Source organism: Nannospalax galili, unplaced genomic scaffold, assembly GCF_000622305.1.
Source record: "Nannospalax galili isolate Female #2095 unplaced genomic scaffold, S.galili_v1.0 scaffold311, whole genome shotgun sequence".
In the NCBI taxonomy this organism is placed as follows: domain Eukaryota; kingdom Metazoa; phylum Chordata; class Mammalia; order Rodentia; family Spalacidae; genus Nannospalax; species Nannospalax galili.
In genome coordinates, this window is record NW_008330298.1 from 4411182 (window position 1) to 4435058 (window position 23877).

At 42.4% G+C, this 23877-nt stretch overlaps 2 protein-coding genes across 2 annotated transcripts; one reads left to right on the forward strand and one right to left on the reverse strand.

Annotated features, from left to right (window-relative positions):
- Positions 1 to 11666: 11666 nt before the first annotated feature.
- Rnf113a (ring finger protein 113A) lies at positions 11667 to 12765 on the reverse strand. Its single transcript, XM_008844128.3, is given in 4 exon segments — positions 11667 to 12101; positions 12103 to 12165; positions 12167 to 12562; positions 12565 to 12765. Coding segments are annotated over 4 exon segments (963 nt in total). The 5' UTR covers positions 12742 to 12765; the 3' UTR covers positions 11667 to 11774.
- A 119-nt stretch (positions 12766 to 12884) lies between these two features.
- Positions 12885 to 20571, forward strand: Ndufa1 (NADH:ubiquinone oxidoreductase subunit A1). Its single transcript, XM_008844138.2, has 3 exons — positions 12885 to 13109; positions 14221 to 14310; positions 20418 to 20571. Exons 1-3 carry the CDS (start codon positions 13008 to 13010, stop codon positions 20436 to 20438), a joined length of 213 nt encoding a protein of 70 aa, XP_008842360.1. The 5' UTR covers positions 12885 to 13007; the 3' UTR covers positions 20439 to 20571.
- The last annotated feature ends 3306 nt before the right edge of the window (positions 20572 to 23877 follow it).

Sequence of the window (23877 nt, forward strand, 5' to 3'; positions counted from 1 at the left end):
CCTCCAAGGTCGACTAAGTTCCAGGGGACTATGGAACATCTCTCAAAATGTCCTGTAATTGTGGTGAGTCACCTGTCATCATGGTCAGTGTAGACATGGAGACTCTACGAGATGGATTTGAACCAGTGTCCAGTCTACAAAGAGGAGGGTCAACACAGAGGAAACATCTCATTCATGCTTCCAAGTGAAGCCAGCCATGGTCGAGCAGGACCTTTGACTTATCTTCACATAGATGGAACTCGTAAAAGAAAGGAGCCAGGGGTTCCTCCCAAGCCCATGTGACCCCTGAGGAACAGATACTCAGTCGACCTGAAGAGTAAAAATAAATTGGTATTTGGGCCAACTGTATGGTCTTCAACACCCAAAAGGAAAGTATAACCAAGGATTAAAGTCATCAGTATATTTAAGAGTTCAAGGGATTACGCTTCCCAGACATTAGGCTTAAGTCCATATAAAATGTTATTTAGACAATTATTTCTCATTGATAATTTTGTTTCTGAGCAGAAAGTGCTGCTCAGATATAAGACTTCAAATCTTGGTCTCCAATACTGTAGTGCCCACCTGTAGCTAAGGGAGATAACCCAATATTGTTCTAAATTTATGGCTAAATTTGTTTTCTCCCCCTATCTAGAAGCCTTTGAGAGGGAACTGATACTGATTCTAGCCACTCCAACAGCTATCGAAGTGCCTGAAAACAAATCCTGAGTCCATCACTCTCAAGTCCAGCCTTGGCAGACAAAAGAAAAATGAGGAGGAATCCAACAGATGGATGCTTTTTGAAGCTCTCTTCAAGAAATCCCAATGCACTCTCATATGAACATTTGAAATTTGTCCTATTCTGACTTGTTTTCTAGTTCCCTGTAATGCTAACTACTCTTGCGCTTACTTCTCCTTCACATCTCCTATTCACCAGTCAAGGACTTTCTTTTCTCCCTCCATATAAGAGTTATGCAATTTGGGAGTCTTTCAGATAGACCCAGTGAAGGGGAACCACAATTGCCTCACCCTGTGTCCCTGTTCAGCATGGAAGAAGCCAGAGCAGTCTGTGTTCCCATTCTCTATCGGCAATTTGAGAAACCTCTTCAGAGGATGGTGTGATAAGAATAGAAGGTAGGAATTGGCTAGGCAGTTAGGGTAAAAAAAGACCCCAAAGAAAAGTAGCCAGTTTCTTGGCTAAAAGTCAAAATGTCCTTGGGCCTCTTAGCAACATACTCTGTTCCAAAGGCCCAAAATGTCAAATGTATTTGGGAGCTCTTATCTAATCCCTAAAATATTTTAGAGTTACCTCTTCAGAGGGGGGAATGTTAGAGTAGCAAAAAAACCCATTAAACAAGAAGGAAAGGAGGAAAGGAGGAAAGAAAGTAAAGAAGGAAGGAAAGAAGGAAGGAAGAAAGAAGAAAGAAAGAAAGAAAGAAAGAAAGAAAGAACATGAAGTTGTCAGAAAAATGTGATGGGGAGATATGGGAGATGTTGGAGGGGAGGGAGTGGGCATGGATTTGATCAAAACACCTTAAATGTATGTATGAAATTCTCAATAAAGTTTTTTTAAAGTTAAAAAAGGCACAGCCCAGGTGTTTGTCATTTAACCAGCTCCATCTAACTTTGGATGTGTAGCAGGGCTTATATACATCTAGAGTAAGCCACATGCAACTCTATTTGATCAAGATTCTAAAGGAAGCTTTCAGAATAATGACAGTAAGAAAAGGGACAAAAACATGGAGGAACGAAGTCCTAATCACTGTACATGCATACTTTTTGACAGTAGAGGGGAGCCTTTTACAGGTAAGTTACAAAGAAAAGGAAGAAAAACAATCTTATTACAAGCAGTTTAACCCATTTTGTACAAAGTCCTGGCTTTGCTGCTGTCATTTGCACAAACTTCATAGTTGACTTGACAATCCCCATCAGGACCTGTTTCTCTGATCATCTCGATGACCACTTCTCTCCAAGGGTTGCCATCCCATGGGCAAGTTCTGCTGTACTTGTATACCCACCAGTACCCTTGTCAAACTTCTTTAACTTCTTTGATTTTCTTCTCTTTTTCTTTTCTTTCTTGTTTTTTAAAATTCATCTTTGATTTATGTGTATGAGTGTTTTGCCTGCATGTATGCAATTGTACCATGTGTGTACAATGCCTGCAGAGATCAGAAGAGGACAGTGGATCCCCTGGTACTTGATTTATGGACGATTGTTAACCACCATGTGGGTGCTGGTAACTGAACCCTGGGTCTTCTGCAAGAACAGCCAGTGCTCTTAACCAGTGAGCCATTTCTCCAGCCTCATATCTCTCTTGTTTAAATTTTTATTTGTTGGCTGGGCATGGTTGTGCATGCCTTTAATCCCAGCACTTGGGAGGCAGAAGCAGGCAGATCTTTGTGAGTTCGAGGCCAGCCTGGTCTACATAGTGAGTTCAAGGATAGCTGGGGCTACAAGGAGACCCTGTCACAAAAAAGACAAAATTTTTTATTTGTTTATTTATTTTATGTGTATGAGTGCTATGTCCACATGTATGTAAATCCATCTGTGTCATGCATCGCACCTGCAGTGGCCAGAAGAGGGCGTTGGATCCCCTGGAACTGGAGTTACAGATGGTTGTTAGCTGCATTGTGGGTGCTCTTAACTGCCGAGCCATCTTTCCAGACCCTCTTTCTTATTTTTGAAACAAGGCCTTGTGTAGCCCGGGCCTGTAATCCAGCCCTTGGGAGGTAGAGGCAGAAGGATCAGGAATCCAAGGCCAGTCTCATCTACATAGTGTAGTTGAAGCCAAGCCATCTTGGCTTAAGTAAGACCCTGTTAAAAACATCAAAACAAAACAAAAAAACAAAACCAGGGCTGAATATTTGGTTCAGCAGAAAAAAATTGCTTGCTGCCAAGACTGGCGACCTGAGTTCAATCCCCAGATCCCACAATGGAAGGAGAGTACGAACTCCTGAATGTTGTTCTTGACCTCACCGCATACACGCATACACTGTGACATGGATGTGCACACACACACACACACACACACACACACACACACACACACACCACTTAAAAGGGCAAAATTACAAGAAGAGAAATCTCAAGTGAGTGACTTAATCTTCTTCCACGAGACAATGGAAAAAGAGAAACAATATAATTAAGGCAATAAGAAAAACAAGTGAAAAATCAATAAAACACAGATGTAAAAAATAATAACCTAAGGCCAGGGGTGGTGGCATACACCTTTAATCCCAGTACTCAGGAAGTAGAGGCAAGCAGATTTCTGAGAGTTAGAGGCCAGCCTGCTCTATTTAGCAAGCAGGTTACAGGGCAATCAAGGCTGTTATAGTGAGACCTTATCTCAAAAAACCAGAGTCAAGCCAAGCCAAGCCAAAACAAAACAAAACAAAACAAAACAAAAACCACCCAATAAACTCTCAGTATAGCTCAGTGGTAGAGACTTGCCTGGCATACTTGAAGCTCTACGTTCCATCCTCAGTGCCACATGCAAAGAAAAAAGTGGGTAAATGACTTGTATTGTAATAGGGCACCTTCTCGACCATAGCTATACCACGTTAAAGTTTAGGCTGACTCTAGTCTCTGAAATTATCAGGCAGTTCCCAAGGTATGGGAACATATGTCACCTGGACCCCGGTTATCTTGGGAACAGTTCAGACTGTCCCAGAGTACACCTGCTAACTGCAGATTTATGGCTTCTGTAGGTTATGGTTAGCTTGCTTCAGCAAAATAGTAATTGTTGCTTAATAGAATAGAAATTGTTATGGGGATTCTCCACCTGTAAGCTTGGGAACTTAAGCTTTTCACCCCTGGTTATGGTTTTTCTGTATAAAAACTTTTACCCTAGAGATGGCTTGGTGCTACACCCTTGGGTTCCCAACACCCTTATGTAGTTGCCCTGGCCAGTAACGACTTTCATTTGGCACAACTTTGTCTGAGTGATCTTCTCTGGTGAAGCACCCCACGACAGTACAAGTGTTTCTCCAGATCCACAAATGGCCAGCAAGCATACAAAAAGATGTTGAGCTTCATTTGTCACTAGAAGCACAAATCCAAGACTAGCAAGATGGCTCAGAGGATAAAGATACTTGCTAGGAAAACCTGGTGACCTGAGTTTGATCCCCGGAATCCACATAAAAGTCAAAGGAAGGAACTGACAAAGTTTTCCTATGAATCCACACATGTGTGATGGCACACACCTCCCACTTCATGTGTATGCACACACACGCACTACAATTACTACTGCTATTACTTCTACTACTGGGGCTGGAGAGATGACTCAGTGGTTAAGAGCACTGACTGCTCTCACAGAGGACCCAGGTTGTTCCGGGAACCCACATGGCAGCAAACAACCATCTATAAATCTAGTTCCAGGGAATTTAACACCCTCTTCTGGCCTCTGTGGGTATTGCATGCATATGGTACACATACATATATGGACGTGAAATGTAATACTGAGCACGAAAACACAGAAGAATGTTACATAGTAATGATGGAATTAAGAGTCCTTTAATTAGTAATAGCCAGAAGTGGGGAGGGGCTATCTCGAGAAAATCTCTCAAACCTGAGGAGAGGCAGAGCAGAGTTTATAAAGCTTAAAACCACAATTACATCATGCCAGAGGCAAAGCCAATAACCCTAGTTACATTATACCAGGGGCAGGTCAGTCAGCAAAGAGTTTCCAATTAACAGAAGGTTTCTAAGTTTCTCAGAATAGCAGAAACAATGGAATCCATGGAGATGTTGGTGTTGCTGGAAGAGAACTTCTACCTGGTTGGATGTAAGGTTTCCCAGTGTTGTAGAAACAAAATATCCCCTGAAACTACCTGCATGAGACGTTCAGGCTGGCTGGCTGCTGGGGAAGTGGCTGGGAAGAAACCCAGGGGGAAATAAAAGTCAGCTAGAATAAAATGGAGTTAGTTTTGACATTTCAAGAGCAGTCACATAAAAAACCTATAAATTTTAGAAAAAATATAAAATTTGTTTAAAAGAAGTACTAATTCAGGATTGGGGTTATAGCTCAATGATAGAACAACTACTTGGCTTTCCTAAGGTTCTGGGTTCAGTTCCTCATACCACATTTTAAAATATTTTTAAAAATATTGAGGAAGTATAAATCCAAACCACAGCGAGATGCACTTTACATCTACTGAGATAGCCATACATTTATTATTTTGTTTGTTTTTGGTTTTTTGAGAAAGCTTCACTATGCAGCCCCAGCTGGCCTGGAATTCACTTTGTAGCCCCGGCTGGCTTCCAACTCACAGAGAGTCACCTGTCTGCCTTCTTAGTGCTGGAATTAAAAGTGTGTACCACCTTTCACAGCTCCAGCTCCACTCTTTAAAATATTTTGAGGTCTATATATATAAAAAACATCCTACAGAATTTTGTCAAAGCATATTACAGAGATTGGAGAGATGACTCAGTGGTTAAGAACATTTAATGCTCTTACAGAGGATCTAGGTTCGGGTCCTAATACCTGCAGGGTGGCTACACCCATTCTTAACTCCGACTTCAGAAGATTGGATGTCCTTTTCTGGCCTTCATGGGCTCATGGTGCACTTATATACACGTGGGCAAAACACTCACACACATAAAATAAACATGAATAAAAATTTTAAAAGCATATTAAAATCTTATTTTAGAGGTAGAGGATTCACCCTATGCTTGCCCTGTTCTGTTAGGACATCACTATGTTAGTTACAGAGTGGAATGGGCATGGGAGAACTGCCTATACACACAAAGTGACTGACTGCGTCCAGGTCTAAGCTCCTGGCTTCAAGAGTTCTGTGATGGGCAGAGACATTCATACCCCACTGGTTCTGGAGAAAATCTTTGGACTTCTTGGGGGAAACATATTCTACTATACCATGTTCCTGAACCAGCTCTACTTTGCCAGTCCAGTTCTCCAGCACCATGATTACCGATGTTGTGTCTAAAAAATTTCTTCTTGTGAAGTGATGAAAACGTTCTGGAAATAGATATAATAGATACCAATGGTGGTTGAATGACCTTGTGAATATGCTAAGACCCGTAGAACCATACACTTTTCTTTTTTCTGTTTTTAAAAAGTATTTTACTATTTATTTTATGTATATGAGTATATTGCCTGCATATATTAGAACTTGGGTCCTCTGCAAGATCAGTCAGTACTCTTAAGCACTGAATCATATCATCAACCCCCATTTTCAGTCTTCAATTTTATTATTTATTTTATTTAATAGTATGAGTGTTTTGCCTGCTTACATATAAGTGCAGCATGTGCATGAAATACCCTCAGAGGCCAGAAGAGGGCATCAGATCCCCAGGAACTGGAGTTGCTGGCAGTTGTTAGCCTCCATGTGGGTGCTGGGTACTGTACCAAGTTCCTCTGCAAGAGTGGCCAGTGAGCCATCTCTCCAGTATGAAAGTGTATACTTTTTTTTGGACAGGGTCTCCTGTAGCCCCAGCCTGCCTGGAACTCACTATGTTGACCAGGCTGGCCTTGATCTCACAGAGATCCACCTGACTCTGCCTCCCCAGTGCTGGGATTAAAGGTGTGTACCATCACGGGCCCTAAGTGGATACTTGTAAATGGTAAATTATGTACCATGTGAATTATATTTTCACATAGTAGTTACAAAAGGAGTAAGATAACACCATTATTGTTCTTGGTAACTACTTTTTAGTTTGCCATACATTTTCTAATTTTCTAATAAAATGTAAAATAGATGAGAAAAGACAGACTTTACATACACATTTTTCTTGGCTTGATGAGAAGGAAGGAGACACAAATAGCTAAAAAGGAAGCTATTGCAAACCAGCAAAGAAGTGATTATCAGATACCCCCAAATCAGCAATTACTCGAGGGTATGATTCTGGGAGTATGATCTGGAGGGGACTCATGAGGGATTTCTTGAGTGTGGTCAGTTTTCTTTTTTTTAAATTAATTAATTTACTTTGTTTTTTTTAGATTGGTGTCGCCTTGTAGCCCCAGCTGGCCTGGAACTCACTATGTAGACCAAGTTGGCCTTGATTTCAGAGATCTGCATGTCTCTGCCTCTCAAGTGGGATTAAAGGTATACTACTACACCTGGCTGGTTTTTAATTAATTAATTATAATTAATTAATTAATTAATTTTAAGCAGAGTGGTGGCTATGCTTAAATGATTGTTATGCTCAAAAGCTCTATTCTATGCATTTTTCTGTATTCGAATCTTCCTGTCTCAATAAGTGGTATCATCTAGCACTCGTGTTTGCTCAGGTCAAAATTCTTGAAATCACCGTAATGCTTGTTTTTCTTCTATACACCCAGCCCACCAGCAGATCTTGTCAGCTTTTTTTTTGTCTTTATGAGACAGCGTCTCCCTGTATCCTCAGCTCTTCTGGAACTTGCTATGTAGACCAAGCTGACTTGATGTCACAGAGATTCGCCTGCCTTTGCCTTCTGAGTGCTAGTATCAAAGGCCTGCACCACCATGCTCTAACTTTGATCTTTGGCCCATTTATTATTCATTTATTTATTTATTTGGTCTTTTTGAGACAGTGTCTCCCTGTAGCCCCAGCTGGCCTGGAACTTGCTATGTAGACCAGGCTGGCCTCGAACTCACAGAAGTTCACTTGCCTCTGCCTCCCGAGTGCTAGGATTAAAGGCATGTGCCGCCTCACGCGGCCTGGCCTTTGTTTTTTTGTTTGTTTGTTAACATTTTTTTAAATTTAATTTTTAAAAATGTTTATTTTATGTGTACGCGTGAATTTCCTGCATGTAGGTAAGTGCATCCGTGCTGTGCAATGCCCATGGAGGTCAGAAGAGGCTGTCAGATTCCCTGGGACTGGAGTTAGACAGTTGTTAGCTGCCATGTGGGTGCTGGGATTTGTACCCAGGTCTTCTGCAAGAACAACCAGTGTTCTTATCCACTGAGCCATCTCTCCAGCTCCTGGCCTTTTTTTTTAAAGGGTCTCACTATGTAGCCCAGACTGGCCTGGAGCTTCTCCTCCTTCTCATCTCACCCTCCAGTGCTGGATTTTTAGGTGTGCACTATATCTGGTTTTTATTTCTAATTTTAAATAAACAAATTCTTAAGTGTACGGTCTTAGGAATAGTAAATGAAAGAGTATAATTTACACGTGCATGTGGGGGCCAGAGGTCAACCTTAGGTGTTGCCCCTAAGAAGCTGTTCACCTTGTTTTTGTTTGGAGACAGGGTCTCTTGCTGGGACCGTGGGCTCCGTTGATTAGGCTAGGCTGGCTGGCCAAGGAGCCTCAGGAATCTGGCTCCACCTACTTAGCATCAAGACTACAGTTGCATGCCACCACATTTTACTTGAGTTTTGGGGATCCAACTCATGTCCTCATGTTCTTGTACTAAGCACTTTACTCATTAAGGTATTTTCCTAGCTAAACAAACAAACAAAGTGCATTTTAAACAGTTCTTTTGGAGCTATTGTCCTATTTTCTTGTGTGTGTGTATGTGTGTGTGTGTATGTGGTATATACACATATATACACATGTATGTGTAGGTATGTTTGATATTTGGATGTCTTCCTCTATTGCTCTCCACCATTAAAAATGGGGGGGGGTTGCTGGGGAGGTGGCTCAACAGTTAGGAGCACATATTGCTCTTGCAAAGACCTGGAGTTTGATTCCCAACACCCACATCAAGCAGCTAACAACTGCCTGTAACTCCAGCTCTAGTGATTCTGACATGCTTTTTTTTTTTGCCTAATTCACTAATGTATACATGCATATACATAAGTTTAAAAAAACCTTAAATTTAAAAAATTACATGTATTTATTTGTGCTGGCAGGGAGGGCTTGCCATGGTACTCATGTGGAGGTCAAAGGACAACATGCAGGAATTGGGTCTCTCCTTCCACCATATGGGGCAGGGGTCCAACACAGGTCATCAGGCATATTGCAATCACCTTTACCTGCTGAGCAATCTTACCAGCCCTCTCCACCCTTTAAAAAAGTCATATTTGGCCAGGCGTGGTGGCACACGTCTTTAATCCCAGCACTTGGGAGGCAGAGGCAGGCGGATCTCTGTGAGTTCAAGGTCAGCCTGGTCTACATAGTGAGTTCCAGGACAGCTGGGGCTACAGGGAGACCCTGTCTTAAAAAGACCAAAAAAAAAAAAAAAAAACAAAAGCAAAACCAAAAAAGTTATATTTGGGAGGCTGGAGAGATGACTCAGCAGTTAAGAGCACTGGTTGCTCTTATAGAGGACATGGATTTGGTTCCCAGCATCCATATGGCAGCTAACAATCATCCTTAACTCCAGTTCCAGGGGATCTGACATCCTCTTTTGGCCTCCACAGGCACTGCATGACATGGGTGCACCTACATACATGCAGGTAAAACACTCATACACGTAAAATAAAAATAAATAAATCAAAAAATTTAAGTCACATTTATTTATTTAGTGTGTTCATGTATAAACAATGCCACAGCAAACATCTCAACCTTTAAAAATATTTTTGTATATGTTTGTGCATGATGTGTGTGTATGTTTCTGTGTGATGGTGCACATATAACATGGTGCTTGTGTGAAGGTGAGAGGACCACCTTGGGTGTTGGTCCTTGCCTTTTGTTTTTATTTTTTCAATATTTAATTGTGTCTGTGTGTTTGCCTACATGTATGTAAGTTCACCTGTACATGTAGTACCTGCAGAGGCCAGAAGAGGGCGTTGGATCCCCTAGAGCTGGAGTTATGGACAGTTGTTAGCCATCATGTGGGTGCTGGGAACTGAATCTAGGTCCTGTGAAAGAGCACCCAGTGTTCTTAACTCCTGAGCTACCTCTCTAGTCCCACCTTTTTTCTTTTAAATTTTTAAAATTTATTTTTATTTTTTATGTGTATGAGTGTATTGCCTGCCTGTATGTCAATGCACCCATGTCATACAATGCCCATGGAGGACAGAAAAGGGCATTGCATCCCCTGGAACTGGAGTTAAGGACAGTTGTCAGCCACCATGTGGGTGCTGGGATTCGAACCCAGTTTTCTGCAAGAACATCCAGTGGTCTTTGCTGAGCCATCTCTCCAGCTCCCTGACCATGTTTTTAATTTAAAACATTTTAATATTTATGTGTGTGTCTCTGTGTGTATGCCAGGTAGGTGTTGGTGTCCCCAGAGGCCAGAAGGTGTCAGATCCCCTGGATCTTGAATTATAGGTGTTTGTGAGCTGCCCAATGTGGGTGCTGGGAACCAAATTTAGGTCCTCTAGAAGAGCAGCCAGTGCTCTTAACCATTGTGGCATCTCTCCTGTCCCTCCACTTTGTTTTTCAGGCTGAGTCTCTCTTGTTTGCTGTTTTGCTATGTACTCCAGGCTAGCTGGCCCCTGAGCTTCCAGGAGATCATCCTGTTTCCACCTCCCATCTTGCCATAGGAGTGACTGTGTTACAGAAATGTGTCACTGTATGTAACTTTTAAAATTTTTATTATTTTCATTTTATGAGTGTATTGCATACATGTAAGTGTAGCTGTGTCGTGCAATGCCTGAGGAGGTCAGAAGAGGGCGTTGTATTCCCCTGGAACTGGAGTTAACGGACGGCTGTTAGCTTCCATGTGGGTGCTGGGAATTGAACCCAGGTCCTCTACAAGAGCAGCCAGTGCTCTTAACCATTGAGTCATCTCTCCAGCCCCTTGTGTCTAGCTTTTTTTACATGGGTTCTGGGAACCTAAACTCAAATCATCTGGTTTGCATGGCATGCACTCAAACACTGAGCCATCTCTCTGGCCCCTAACTCTTCACCTTATTTATTTGTTTATATTTTATGAGTGCTTTGCCTACATGTATATAAGTGCACCTGTGTCATTCTATTCCCGAGGAGACCAGCATCATCGAATCCCGTGGAGTTACAGACAGCTATTAGCTGCCATGTGGGTGCTGGGAACTGTACCTGAGTCCTCTTCAAGTGCAGCCAGTGCTCTTAACTACTGACCATCTCTCCATTCTCTCCCCTTATTTTTTGAGAAATGGTCTCTCACTGAACCTGGAGCTTGCCAATTTGGCTACACTGGCTAGCTAGTAGCTCCAGGAATCTATCTGCTTCTCTCTCCCAACCCAGTCCCCCAATGCTGGGGTTACAGATGTGTACCACTGTGCCTGACTTTTTATGTGGATGCTGGGGATCCCAACTCTGTTCCTTATGTTTGTGTGGCAAGCACTGACCTCAGGGAGCCATCATCTGTGGAAACAGGGGTTACCTATAGGTGCTTCAAGGAGATCAAGACCCATTTCCCAGAGAGCAAGGAACACTCGCAAAGAGATGAGCTATCCTCCCTTACATACAACCTACAGTACCGGTTACTAGTCCCCCAACTCAATCCTCCACAATGTGCACTTTACAATCACACTTGCTCTGAAAAAATAATGCATCAAAGTACTTTCTAAACTGTTAAGTGATACAGTAATGTGATATAATAGTAAAAAAAGGTTAGGTTCTTGCTTTCACCACATCCTTGGTTCCCTCAAGCAATTCTAGCTCTTTTCTTGGACTTCTCCCATCTGCATAACTTATGCCTCAGGGTTCTGAAAATACCCACCAGTGAAGGGTTTATGTCAGGGCTAATAAAAAAAAATCCAGATAATACCCATCTTGACACTTTTAATCCAGGGCTCTACCTCATTGCCTGCCTTTTATTCCACTTTCCTTTAAAAAGAAAGTTTACAAAAAAAAAAAAAAAAAAAAAAACAACCCAACCCAAACCAGAATATTTATTTCAAAACTTGGGAATTATGAAAAAAACCTAAGTAATGGGAATTAGAGTCTCATCAGGGTCTTCAGGGAAATCTGAAGTACCCCCTTGGCTTCAGCTATAAGCTTTCCCAGTTTTTAGCAATCAATTCCTTCGCTAGATTGAAGACGCCACTGGTCTGCTGGTCACAGACAGAGCAACGCGGGGTGGTGCGGAAATGCTGCAGTGCACAGCTCTCGCAGAAATAATGCCGGCACTTGGTGACAACTGGGTTTTGGACGGTCTGGCGACAGATGAAAGACTTGAATGGTATTTCCTCATCATCGCTACCCATTTCGTAATTTTCGTCCTCATAGACACCATAGCGACCCTCATTAAGCTCACGTTCGATCTGCCACCCGTGCTTGTAATTTGAACGGTCATGGAGAAATTTGCAGCTGTCTCCAGAAGCCACAGAATCCAGTCTCCTTATAGTCCTTACAGATGTCGGGCTGGTGATCCCAGCGCACCGGTGGCACGTAGATTCTCGGGAGCTCGGATGGGGCCCTTCCTCAGCATCCCGGAGGAGGCGTTGCCCTTGGACGTATGCTTGGGCTTCATGTATTTCTGATAATTATTTATTCCCCGATAGATCTTTTCATCCTCCTTGCCCCTCAGCTCCTCTTGGATCTTCTGGCTGCGCTCAAAGATGGCTGGTGCGTCTCGCTCCTCCTAGGTGTCCAGCTTAGAGACGGCTGTCGCCCCCATATCCTCGTGCCCCACGGGTTTCGCCGAGCGGGTGGACTTGTAGACCATGCCGAGACTCTCCTCCTTCTCCTGGTCCTCGCTACTCAAGACATTATAGTTGGCCTTCTGTTTACCGCTGCCACGCGCCTTCTGGATCATCGGATTATGGCTCGCCCGCTTCTCCGCTTCTCCGGTCGGACCACAGTGCAGTCTTTGTCGCTGCTGCTGCCGCTTTCCTCGGACCCCGCGTCGCAGAGCCCGCGCCTCCTGTGTCCCGCAGCCCCTTTCCGCCCAGGCTTTTTGAAGAGGAAGGTGCACACTTGGTCCGCCGACTTCCTTGGAAAAAGTTGCTCTGCCATTGGAGATCTCTGAAACTAGCCCCCTCACTTCACCAAACTTCGCGAACTCTGTGCTGACTTCGAAAAACACCAGAGATCCCCCGATTGCAAGAGCGCGAACACCAACTGCTTTTGAGCCTCCGCGGCCGCCGTAGCTTCCTCCCACGCCGTACAGCGCACCGCCCCTTTCGCGTCCTGTCGTGCAGCTCAGCGGGAAAGGTGGCAAAAACCGGGTCACCTTTGAGGATCCGAAAGATAGGGTTTGAAGTGTGTTTCACTGTGCGGAGATGTGGTTCGAAATTCTCCCAGGCTTCGCCATCATGGGCGTGTGCCTGATGATCCCCGGAGTGGCCACTGCGTACATCCACAAGTTCAGTAATGGGGGCAAGGTAAGGCAGCCTACTCGGAGGGCCGTGCGGAGTGTCGTTCCCACGGGGTGGTGGGATAGGGAGGCTATTTGGATGTATCGCTGCTCTGACAAAGTGGAGAGTACCAGCTGGCTCTCCTCTGACTGTGGCCTAAAAGCGAAGATTTGCGGATTCCACATTTTGCTTTTGAAAAAAAAAAAAGCTAGTTTCCGACTGGGGCCAAGTGGCCCCAAAGGCAAAATACAGATTCAGCAGCTGTCAAAGAAGCTCGACAGTCTGACGTGTCTCAAAAAAGAAATAAGGGGACTGGAGAGATGGCTCAGCGGTTAAGAGCACTGGCTGTTCTTGCAGAAGACCCAGGTTCAGTTCCCAGTACCCACATGTCTGCTAACAACGGTCTGTATGTAACTCCAGTTCCAGGGGATCCAAGGCCCTCTTCTGACCTCCGCGGGCATTGCCTAACACGGGTGCACTTACATACACGCAGTCAATACAATCATACACATAAAAATTTTAAAAAACGATTACAAGAGTTAGATCCAAACTCCTAGGCTGGACAGAGAGGTGTTAGTTGTGACCCCACTCCTTCCCACTACTCATATCCTTGTCGATGTTTAGTTTTATTTATTTATTTTAAAATTTTATTCATTTTATTTATGAGTGTTTTGCCTGTATATATGTAAATGCACCCGTGTGTGCAATGCCTGTTGGGCCCAGAAGAGGGCGTCGGATCTCTTCCAACTGATTATTAGCCTATGTGGGTGTACCCCTGTCCTCTGTAAGAGCAGCAGTGCTCTTAACCCCGGAGCTATCTCTCCAGCCAATATTTACATTTTATTTGTTTGTATGTATGTATGTATGTATGTATGTATGTATGTATGTATGTATGTATATATGTATATGTAGACACACGTGTGTGTAGGTGCTTGTGGAGGCCAGAAGAGGGCATTGGATCGCCTGGAGGTGGAGATTCAGGCAGTAATGAGCCATCAGAAGTTGGTGCTGGAAATGAAATTTGGGTCCCCAGGAAGAGCACCTCCTCAGCTCCTAATGTGTTATTTCTTAAAAGTCGTAAGATCCATCTTTTACTGGGTGATTCATCTTTATAAACTGTGCTGTCTTTTATTTGAAGGAAAAAAGAATTGCTCGATTTCCATATCAATGGGCTTTGATGGAACGAGATAGGCGTGTTTCTGGAGTCAATAGCTACTACGTGTCCAGGGTAAGATGACTGGTGCTATTGTCTACTGGGTTGTGGGGATTGAGGGGGGTTGTGGTAATGCCTTGCCTAATGTCATATGATGCTCATTTAATTTGCATTTTCTTATTTACTAGTAAGGTATGCAACCTTTTACACATATAGTGATCTTTGTGAATATATATGTTTGTGTTTGTGTGTGCTGTATGTGCATGCATGTGTATGTAAGCACCTGCGTGAGGAGACTACACCTTACTGTTTTTTTGAGGTGGTCTCTTGTAGCCCAGGCTGGCCTCAAACTTACTTTGTAGCAGAGGATGACATTGAACTTCTGATCCTCCTGCCTCTATCTCTTGAGTGCTGGGATTTTAGACTTGCACCACTGGACTTTATTTAAGCATCAGCTTGGACTTTATTTATTTATTTAAATTTATTTTTTTGAGACAGGTTCTCGTGTAGCCTAGGCTGTTGTCCAACTGGCTAGTTAGCTAAAGATAACCTTAAACTTCTGATCCTTCTGCCCCACCTCCTTTGTGCTGGGATTACAGGCATCTGCCAATCATGCCCAATTTTTGTGTAGTTCTAGGGGTAGATCTCAGGCTTTCATGACTGCTAGATAAGTACTCTACTGAAACAAACTACATCCCCAGCCCTGGATTTTACCTTTTTTTAATTTATTATTTTTATTTTAATGTATATGAGTGTATTGCTTGTATGTAGGTAGGTGCACCCATGTCCTGCAGTGCCCACAGAGGTCAGAAGGGCAGGTCAGATCCCCTGGAAATAGAGTTATAGACGGTTGTTAGCCCCCATGTAGGTGCCAGCAATCGAATCCCGGTCCTCTGCAAGAACGGCCAGTGCTCTTAACTGCTGAGCCATCTCTCCAGCCTGATTTTAGTTTTTTTAAATATTTTTAAAAAAAATTTATTATTTTTATTCTATGTGTATGAGTGTATTGCCTGCATGTAGGTAAGTGCACCCATGTCGTGCAATGCCCTCGGAGGACAGAAGAGGCCATCAGATCCCCTGGAACTGGAGTTACGGACAGTTGTTACCTGCCATGTGGGTGCTGGGATTCGAACCCAGGTCTTCTACAAGAACAACCAGTGTTCTTAACCGCTGAGCCATCTCTCTAGCCCCTTGATTTTAGTTTTTAAAAAATGTTTGCAGGGTGAGGAAGATAGTTCTTGATTTAGAGTGCTTGGCATGCAAGCATGAGGACCTGAGCTTGAGCCCCAGGGGCCATGTAAAATAAGCTGGGCATAGTGCTATCTGCTTGAACTCCAGCACTGGAGAGGCAGAGACAGATGGATCCTGGAGGGTCATTGTCCAGCCAGCCTTGCCTGCTAGTCAAACTCAAGGCCAATTGGAGACTGTCTCAAAAAAAAAAACCAAAAACAAAAAAATGGTGGCTAGCTCCTAAGGAATGACATGAGAGGTTGACCTTTGGTCTCCATACTCATGAGCATGCACCCACATACCACATACACACACAGTTTGCATTTGGCACATATTTTTCCTAGTCTTCACTCTTTTATGTATGAGTGTTATGCCTGCATGTGTATAAGTGCACACATGTCATGCAGTGCCCTCAGAGGACAGAAGAGGATATCGGATTCACCGGAACTGGAGTTACAGATGGTTTTTAGCTGCCATGTGGGTGCTGGGATTCGAAGCTGGGTCTTTTACAAGAGCAGCAAGTGCTCTTAACTGCTGAGGCATATCTCCAGTCCTTCTGTCTTTTTAAAAAAAATTTATTTTTTATTTTTATTTTATGTGTATGAGTGTATTGCCTGTATGTATGTAAATACTCCTGTGTTGTGCAGTGATGAAGGAGGTCAGAAGAGAGGTGTCAGATCCCCTGGAATTGGCGTTACAGATGGTTGTTAGCTGCAATGTCGGTGTTGGGAATTGTACCCAGGTCATCTGCAAGAGCAGCCAGTGCTCTTGACCACTCAGCTCTCTCCAGCCCCTTTCTCTGTCTTTTCTTTTTTAAAAATTATGTAGTAGTTTTTAGGGATTTTTAAAACTTTTTTTTACCTTACTTATTTTTATTTTATGTGTATGAGTGTTCTGCCTGCGCATATGTAAGTGCATCTGTGTCATGCAATGCCCAGGGAGGCTAGAAGAGGGTGTTGGATTCCGTGGGACCGGGGTTATGGACTTTGTTAGCCACCGTGTAGGTGCTGGGAACTAGACCTGGGTCCTCTGCAAGACAGCAAGTGCTCTTAACCACTCTTAGCCATTGTTTTGATGTTTAATTTATCATGTTTAATCATTCTGGATGTTATATCTTCCTTACAAGGGCCTTTTCTACCCAAGATTATAAGAGTATTTTTTTTTTGTGGCACTGGGGATTGAACCCAGGGCCTTGTGCATTTTCAGGCATGGATTCTACCAACTGAGCTATAAGAATGTTTTCTTAGAATTTTTCCAAATACTCTTAACTCCCTCTCCCCTTACCATTCAGTCTTTCAGCCTCTGCTAGACATTGTGGTATATAATGTGGAGTGAGGATTTAACTTTACTTTTTTCCCCCCAGGAGATAGTAGCCAGTTGTCACAATTAGCCATGTCTAGACAAATTATTTTTATTTGTAATACCATTCTAGTGAACTAAATTCCCATGTATGTGTGGGCTTATTTAAAATTTGCTCTTCTGTAGTCTGTTAGTGTGCCAATTGTTTCACCAGCATCTTATTTTTCTTTATTTTTATTTTCACTAATTTTTGAGACAGCATCTCATTGGATAGCCCTGGCAGACTTAGAACTCACTATGTAGAGCAGGCTGGTCTAGAATTCACAGAAATGCCCCTGCTTTTGTCTCCTTAGTGCTGGGATTAAAGACGTGTTAAGGCATACACCACCATAGCTGGCTATTTATTTATGTATTTATTTATTTAATTTATTTGTATGTGTGTGCCACAGTGTGCATGTGGAGGTCAGAGTACAACTTTCATAAGTCAGCTCTCTCCTTCTACCTTGTGGGTCCTGGGGATTAAATTCAAGTTGTTAGGCTTGGTGGCCAAGCACCTTTACTCACTGAGCCATCTTGCCAGCCCCAGTATATTATTTAATGAATTGATACAGCTGGAAGAGGTGGTTCATGCCTGTAATCCCAGCCCTTGGGAGGTTGAGGCAGGAGGATCACCAAGTTTGAGGCCAGCCTGGGCTGCATAGTGAAATGCTATGTCATAAAACAACGAATATAAAAGGATTGATACAATTTTATATATGATTGAATCATATGGAATTGCTACTTTTATAGGTCAGAAATGGCTAAGTAGCATCTTCAATGACTCAAGTTAATGTATATTTTATAACTTGTAGGACCATTTCATCCTCATAATGCTTTTTAAGTTTTGTTTTTAAAATATTTTATTATTTTTATTTTATGTGTATGAGCATATTGCCTGTATGCACGTAAGTGCACCTGTGTTGTTCAATGCCTGTGGAAGTCAAAAGAGGGCATCAAATTCCCCTGGAATTGGAGTTACTAACAGTTGTTAGCTGCCATGTGGATGCTGAGAATTGAACCTGGGTCCTCTTCAAGAGCAGCCAGTACTCTTAACCACTGAGCCATCTCTCCAGCCCAAACTTTATTTTTTATTTATTGTATATGTCTCTATGAGTTTGTGTATGAAAGGTGTGTGTGCGGAGGTTAGAGGACAATTCTCAGGGAGTCACTTTTCTCCTGCTACCTTGTGGGATTCCAGGATCTAACTCAGGTTGTCAAGTGCGTGTGTAAATGGTTAGCTACTGAACCATCTCACTAGCCCTCATCCTCCTAATTCTCTTGCTTCTTAAATTACTGTCTATTCCTTCCTTATGTATTCCCCACAGTGAACCTAGGTAAATATTAATTTCCATTTTATAGATGAGAAAACATGGTTAGAGTGAGTAAAAAATTACTGCAAGGGCTCAACCTAGGTGATCTGCTTGTTGTTATAGTGCTGAGAATTAGACTCATGAACATGAAGGTAGATAGTAGTTGTGAGGATCTGTACTGTTGCTCTCCATGCTTTGATTTACCCTCTATTAGCAGTGGACTTAAAAATAGGAAATGGAGATGCTGGAGAGATGGCTCAGTGTTTTAAGAGCACTGACTGCTCTTGCAGAGGACCTGGGTTTGATTCCCAGCACCCACATGGTGGCTAAGAACTGTCTGTAACTCCAGTTCCAGGGGATCTGACACCCTCTTCTGGCCTCCAAGGGCATTGCATGCTCTGGTGCACTTACATGCATGCAGGCAAAATACTTATAAAATAAAAAATATTTTTTTTAATAAAGCTGGGGAAATGAGCAGGAGGCAGGCCCCAAGGAACTAATTCCTTAGCCAAGGAACTATTGGCAGCTGATCACTGCTGGGTGAAAGAGAGAGTTGATGGGGATGCTAGGTAGGCAGCTAGGTAGGCTGAACAGGGTCCAGTGGATGAACTTACTGAAAGGAACATCTGGTGATACAAACTTGACTCGATAGGCCTTAGCATATGACATAATGCATGAAATCCAGTGAGCAGGCTGTGGAGCAGGGGTGCAGATGATTAAAATGTATGAAATGCAAAAAATTCTATTAAAATATGTGTTGGAAATGGAAAACTCTAGACAAAGAATTCTTCTTTGTGTGTATGTGTGTGTGTGTGTGTGTGTGTGTGTGTGTGTGTGTGTGTTTGAGACAGGGTCCCCTGTAGACCCATCTGGCTTGGAACTTATTATGTAGACCAGGCTGGCCTCAAACTCACAGAGTTCCACTTGCCTCTGTCCTGAGTGCTGGGATTAAAGGCATGAGCTACCACGCCTGGCCCCAGACATAAAGAATTCTTAACTATTAAATAACTTTCATTATAGTGTTAGAATTCATTTTATTATTGGTTATTATTGTTAATATCTTACTAAGCCTAAAAATTAAGTTAAACTTTATCATAGGAATGTACACATAGGAAAAAAACAGTACACTGTCTGTGGGTTCAGGTATCTGCTGGGGAATTTGGAACTTGTTCCTATGGACAGGGATGTGACCTTGTATCTACTTACTAGAGCTGTGTTTCTTAAAGTGTAGTTCCAGAGTAACTGTTAATATCAAAATCCTTTGGTATGTAGAATAGAATTGGGATTTCTAAGAGGTCATTCAAGAGTTTAAACTTCTTTTCAGGTGATTCTTTCTGTGGCAGAAAACCCAATACCTGGATTGTGTTATTTTTGTATCTGGAAACAATGCCACTACTTACTAATCTGTAGCTTTTGGTGTTTTGGGTTGTGAACTAAGAGTGGAGGTCTGATTTGTGTCTGTTGGCTTTTGCTTTTGTTTGGGGGCAGGGCCTTGCCATGTAGCCCTGGCTGGCCTGGAACTCATTGCCTTCCTGTTGCCTTTGCCTCCTCAGCGATAGGATTAGGATTACAGGCGTGCACTACTATGCCCACCTTAGTGGGTCTTTTGAATTTTTAATGGGGCCAAGTTTTTACAATTAAGGCCATTGTACTTGAATTTTGGCTCCACTACCACTTGCCTGAATTACAGAGGTGATTTTTGTTTTGTTTTATTTTGAGACAGAATCATGATTTTTGACATCTTTGAGTTTCTACATCATCTGTAAAGAGGTGGAATGAGGATCATAGTGTTGGGTTCTATTTTATGAAATAGCTGACTGTTTTCTCCTCTAACTCATGGAGGGCACTATGTATAAGGATCCAGGTGGGGAATAGTTGCTTTTCTTTAATGACAGTTAAGATGAAGGAAAGGTCTTTATATATAAGACTATGTTTGCTGCTGTCAGAAAATGAAAAGTGAGCTGGGTATGGTGATGCACCTTGTAATCCCAGCATTTGGGAGGTGGAGGTAAGAGGACCAGGAGTTCAGGTCATCTTCAGCTACATAGTGAGTTCAAGGCCAGCCTGAACTATATAAATCCTTGGAGAGAGAGAGAGACAGAGAACGGGAGGAATCATTACAGATTATCCTTTAATGATTATAAAATTCGATTCAATCGTATATTGTTGCAGTTATAGAAATGTGGGTTGTGAAGTCACTTGCTTTAATAACAGAATGCCATTCTGTGATACTGGAAATAAAGTACATGGTACATTTTTTATAGGAACAGGATTCTCACAATGTTTTTTTTTAAACTTTTTCAGGGCTTGGAGAACATTGATTAAGGAAGGATTTTCCTGGTTGAAGAGGGAAATAACTCAGCATGCTCATCTAGTCCCACCAAAAGGCTACATAATATATTATATAGCATGCAGTATGTTATGGAACACTTAATAAAAATGAAAAAGAAAAGCCAAAGGCATTTCTCTTTTTTTAACTTTATTTTCATTTGTGTGTGTGTGTGTGAGAGAGAGAGAGAGAGAGACAGAGAGACAGAGACAGAGAGAGAGACAGACAGACAGACAGAGTGAGACCCTATCTCAAAAAAAAAAGAGTTTTCAAAAGCACATGGGTATGGGCTTCTCTAAGAGAGTTGCAGTTGTTTTTTTTATAGTCATAGAGTCATAAAGAGGATTTTGGTGGGTTCTGAAACTATCTAAAGGGTTTCTAAGAAACCTAACAGAAAATGTTCAGATAAAGGAATGAGGCCCTTCCTGAGATCATATGTATTCGGGCTTTTTTTCTTTTTGGACACAGGGTCTCCCTTGTAGTCCCAGCTGGCCTGGAACTTGCTGTGTAGACCAGGGTGGCCTCAAACTCACAAAGATCCGCTTGCCTCTGCCTCCCAAGTGCTGGGATTAAATGCATGGACCACCACGATCAGCTTGGAATATCTTAATCATCTTTATACCCCCATACCCATTGCCCCACTTCCATGCCCCCCCCACTGGAATTCATACATTCTGTCATTTGTGTTAAGACCTACTATGTCAAATTAGTGTCCCCTGATGTCCCTCAGTGCAAGTTCATCCACTGAGGTCTAGTCAGCCTATCTAGAGTCCCTCCCTTTAAGAAGATCAGCTCTCCCTCACCCAGCAGTAATCAGTTGCCAATAATTCTTCAACTAAGATTGAGGCCTACTGCCCATTTTCACAGTTCTGTGTTGGGTTTTTATCTACTTGAGTTTGCATGGGTCTTGTGCATATGGACACTATTGCTGTAGCTTGATATGAGAAAGGTTCCAGGAAGTCTGTATGTATTCAGGCTTTAAGCCCACTTCACTGATATTTATTTATTTGTTTATGATTTTATTTTTAACATATATGACTATTATGCTTGCATGTATGTGAATGCACCCGTGTCATGCAGTGCCAGAGGAGGACAGAAGAGAGTGTTGGATCACCTGGAATTGGAGTTACAGATGGTTGTTAGCCCCATTTGGGTGCTGGGATTTGAACCTAGGTCCTTTGAAAGAACAATGAGTGCTTTTAACTGCTGAGCCATCTCCAGCTCCTGTTTGTTTATTTTGAGACAAGGTCTCACTGTATGCCACTGGCTGGCCTAGAACTCAGAGATTCCCCCTACCATGAGCACTAGAATTAAAGGCATGTGCCACTATATTCAGCATTTATTGCTATTTTTATATTTTAAAAATTTATATAAAGGAATATTTTTATGTTGATAACCTTTATAGCAAATGTTATTAATGATGCTGGAATTTGTACTTCTCAGTTGGAGAGAGATTTCAATCAGACTTCTGGGTAAGGAGCTCCTTTCTCTTTCCATGTTCCCATAATATTCCCTGCCTCTCTATCCTGCCTCAATATCCTGCTCTGAGACTTGGGTTACTTAATTTTAGGGTTTGCAGAGGGCTGAAAATCTTACCTTCTCTGATCTCTTCTGTGTTGAACCAGGGATATAATCCATACCTATCCAGAGATCAAAAGTCTCAACCAGGCCAAAGTGGTGGCATATACTTTTAATCCTAGCACTCTGGAGGCAGACTCCTGTGAGATCAAAGCCAGCTTAGTCCTCATAGTGAGTTCCAGGCCAGCTGGAGCTACAAGAAGACCCTGTCTCCAAAACAAAAGAAAACAAAATAAAAACAGCAAGTCTCAACCAGGTTGGTAAGATGGCTCAACGGATAAAAATGCCATATAACCCTGATGACCTGAGTTAGACACCCAGAACCTACATTACAAAAAAAGCTGGGGGGCTGGAGAGATGACTCAGTGATTAAGAGCACTGGTTGTTCTTGCAGAGGACCTGGGTTCGATTTCCAGCACCCACATGGCAGCTAACAACCATCAATAACTCCAGTTCCAGGGGACTGATATCCTTTTCTGACCTCCGAAGGTATTACATGACATGGGTGTACTTACATACACACAGGCAATATAGTCATACACATAAAAAAATAAGTATTTTTAAAAGGCTGGATATGGTGGCATGCATCTCTAATCCCAGCATTCAGATGACAAGATAGGAGGCTGAGACAGGAGAATCACCTGGAAGTTCAAGGGCCAGCTAGCCAGGAGTACACAGCGTGACAAAACAAGAGAGACCTTGCCTCAAAAGGTGAGAAGAGAAGACTCCCAAAAGTTGTCTTCCACAAACACACCCCTACTTACCCAATGACATCACCCCCACAATAATATATTTTAAAAATTTAAAGTCTCAGGGCTGGAGAGATGGCTTAGTGGTTAAGAGCATTGGCTGCTCTTATAGAGGACCTGGGTTCAATTCCTAGCACCCACACAGCAGCTAACTGCATAACACCAGTTCCAGGGGAATCCAACACCCTCTTTTGAGCTCCTTGGGTATTGCAGGACATGGGTGCACTAACACACTTGTAGGCAATACACTCATACACTCAAAAAGAAAATAAAAATATTTTTTAAAAATTAAAAGTCTGAACCTACCTTGACTACAGAGCACATTTGTAGGCGTGATCTTGGGCATTGAAGGGGCATTATTAGAGGGGAATGTGGAAGAGAGATTATTAAGACATCAAACCATATATAAGTAATAATTGTTATGACTGAGATTAGTATGAAAAAACAACCTTTTTATTATGGATACCTGATAATCATGATGTCAGTAAATCTTTGAACTTAAAGCAGAATCTGACATAGAAAGGTATTTTTTTTTTTGGTCTTTTTGACAGCCCCAGCTGGCCTGGAACTTGCTATGTAGACCAGACTGGCCTCAAACTCACAGAGACCTGCCTGCCTCTGCCTCCCAAGTGCTGGGATCAAAGATGTGTGCCACCATACCTGGCCCAAGAAAGGCATTTCTTAAAAAACAAACAAAAAAAACCCCACTGTATAATATCAAGGAAATTGGACCTGGAGAGATGACTCAGAAGTTAAGAGTGCTTGATGCTCTTGCACAGGACCCAGGTTTGGTTAACAGCATCCATGTTGGATGGCCCACATCTCTGTAACTCCAACTCCAGGGGACCTAATGCCCTCTTCTGACGTGGCATGCACACACACAGACACACATACATATAAATAAATATATGTACTGAAGATCAAGCAATCTACCCAATGTAGCAATATTACTTAAAACAAGACAACCAAGGACTACAAAATTACTAACATAATGTGTACCTATCTCTGCATGAGCACCTAATACTTCATAAATGGCATTACGATGACCACTGTGAAAGATAACATGGTTTATAGTTACTTCAAAGGTGGCTAGGAGAAGAAAAGTAAT

Coding starts and splice junctions, on each gene's coding strand:
- Ndufa1 (XM_008844138.2), top strand. CDS start 13,008: ATGTGGTTCGAAATTCTCCCAGGCTTCGCCATCATGGGCGTGTGCCTG. Junction 13,110..14,220: donor AGTTCAGTAATGGGGGCAAG/GTAAGGCAGCCT, acceptor TTTTATTTGAAG/GAAAAAAGAATTGCTCGATT. Junction 14,311..20,417: donor ATAGCTACTACGTGTCCAGG/GTAAGATGACTG, acceptor AAACTTTTTCAG/GGCTTGGAGAACATTGATTA.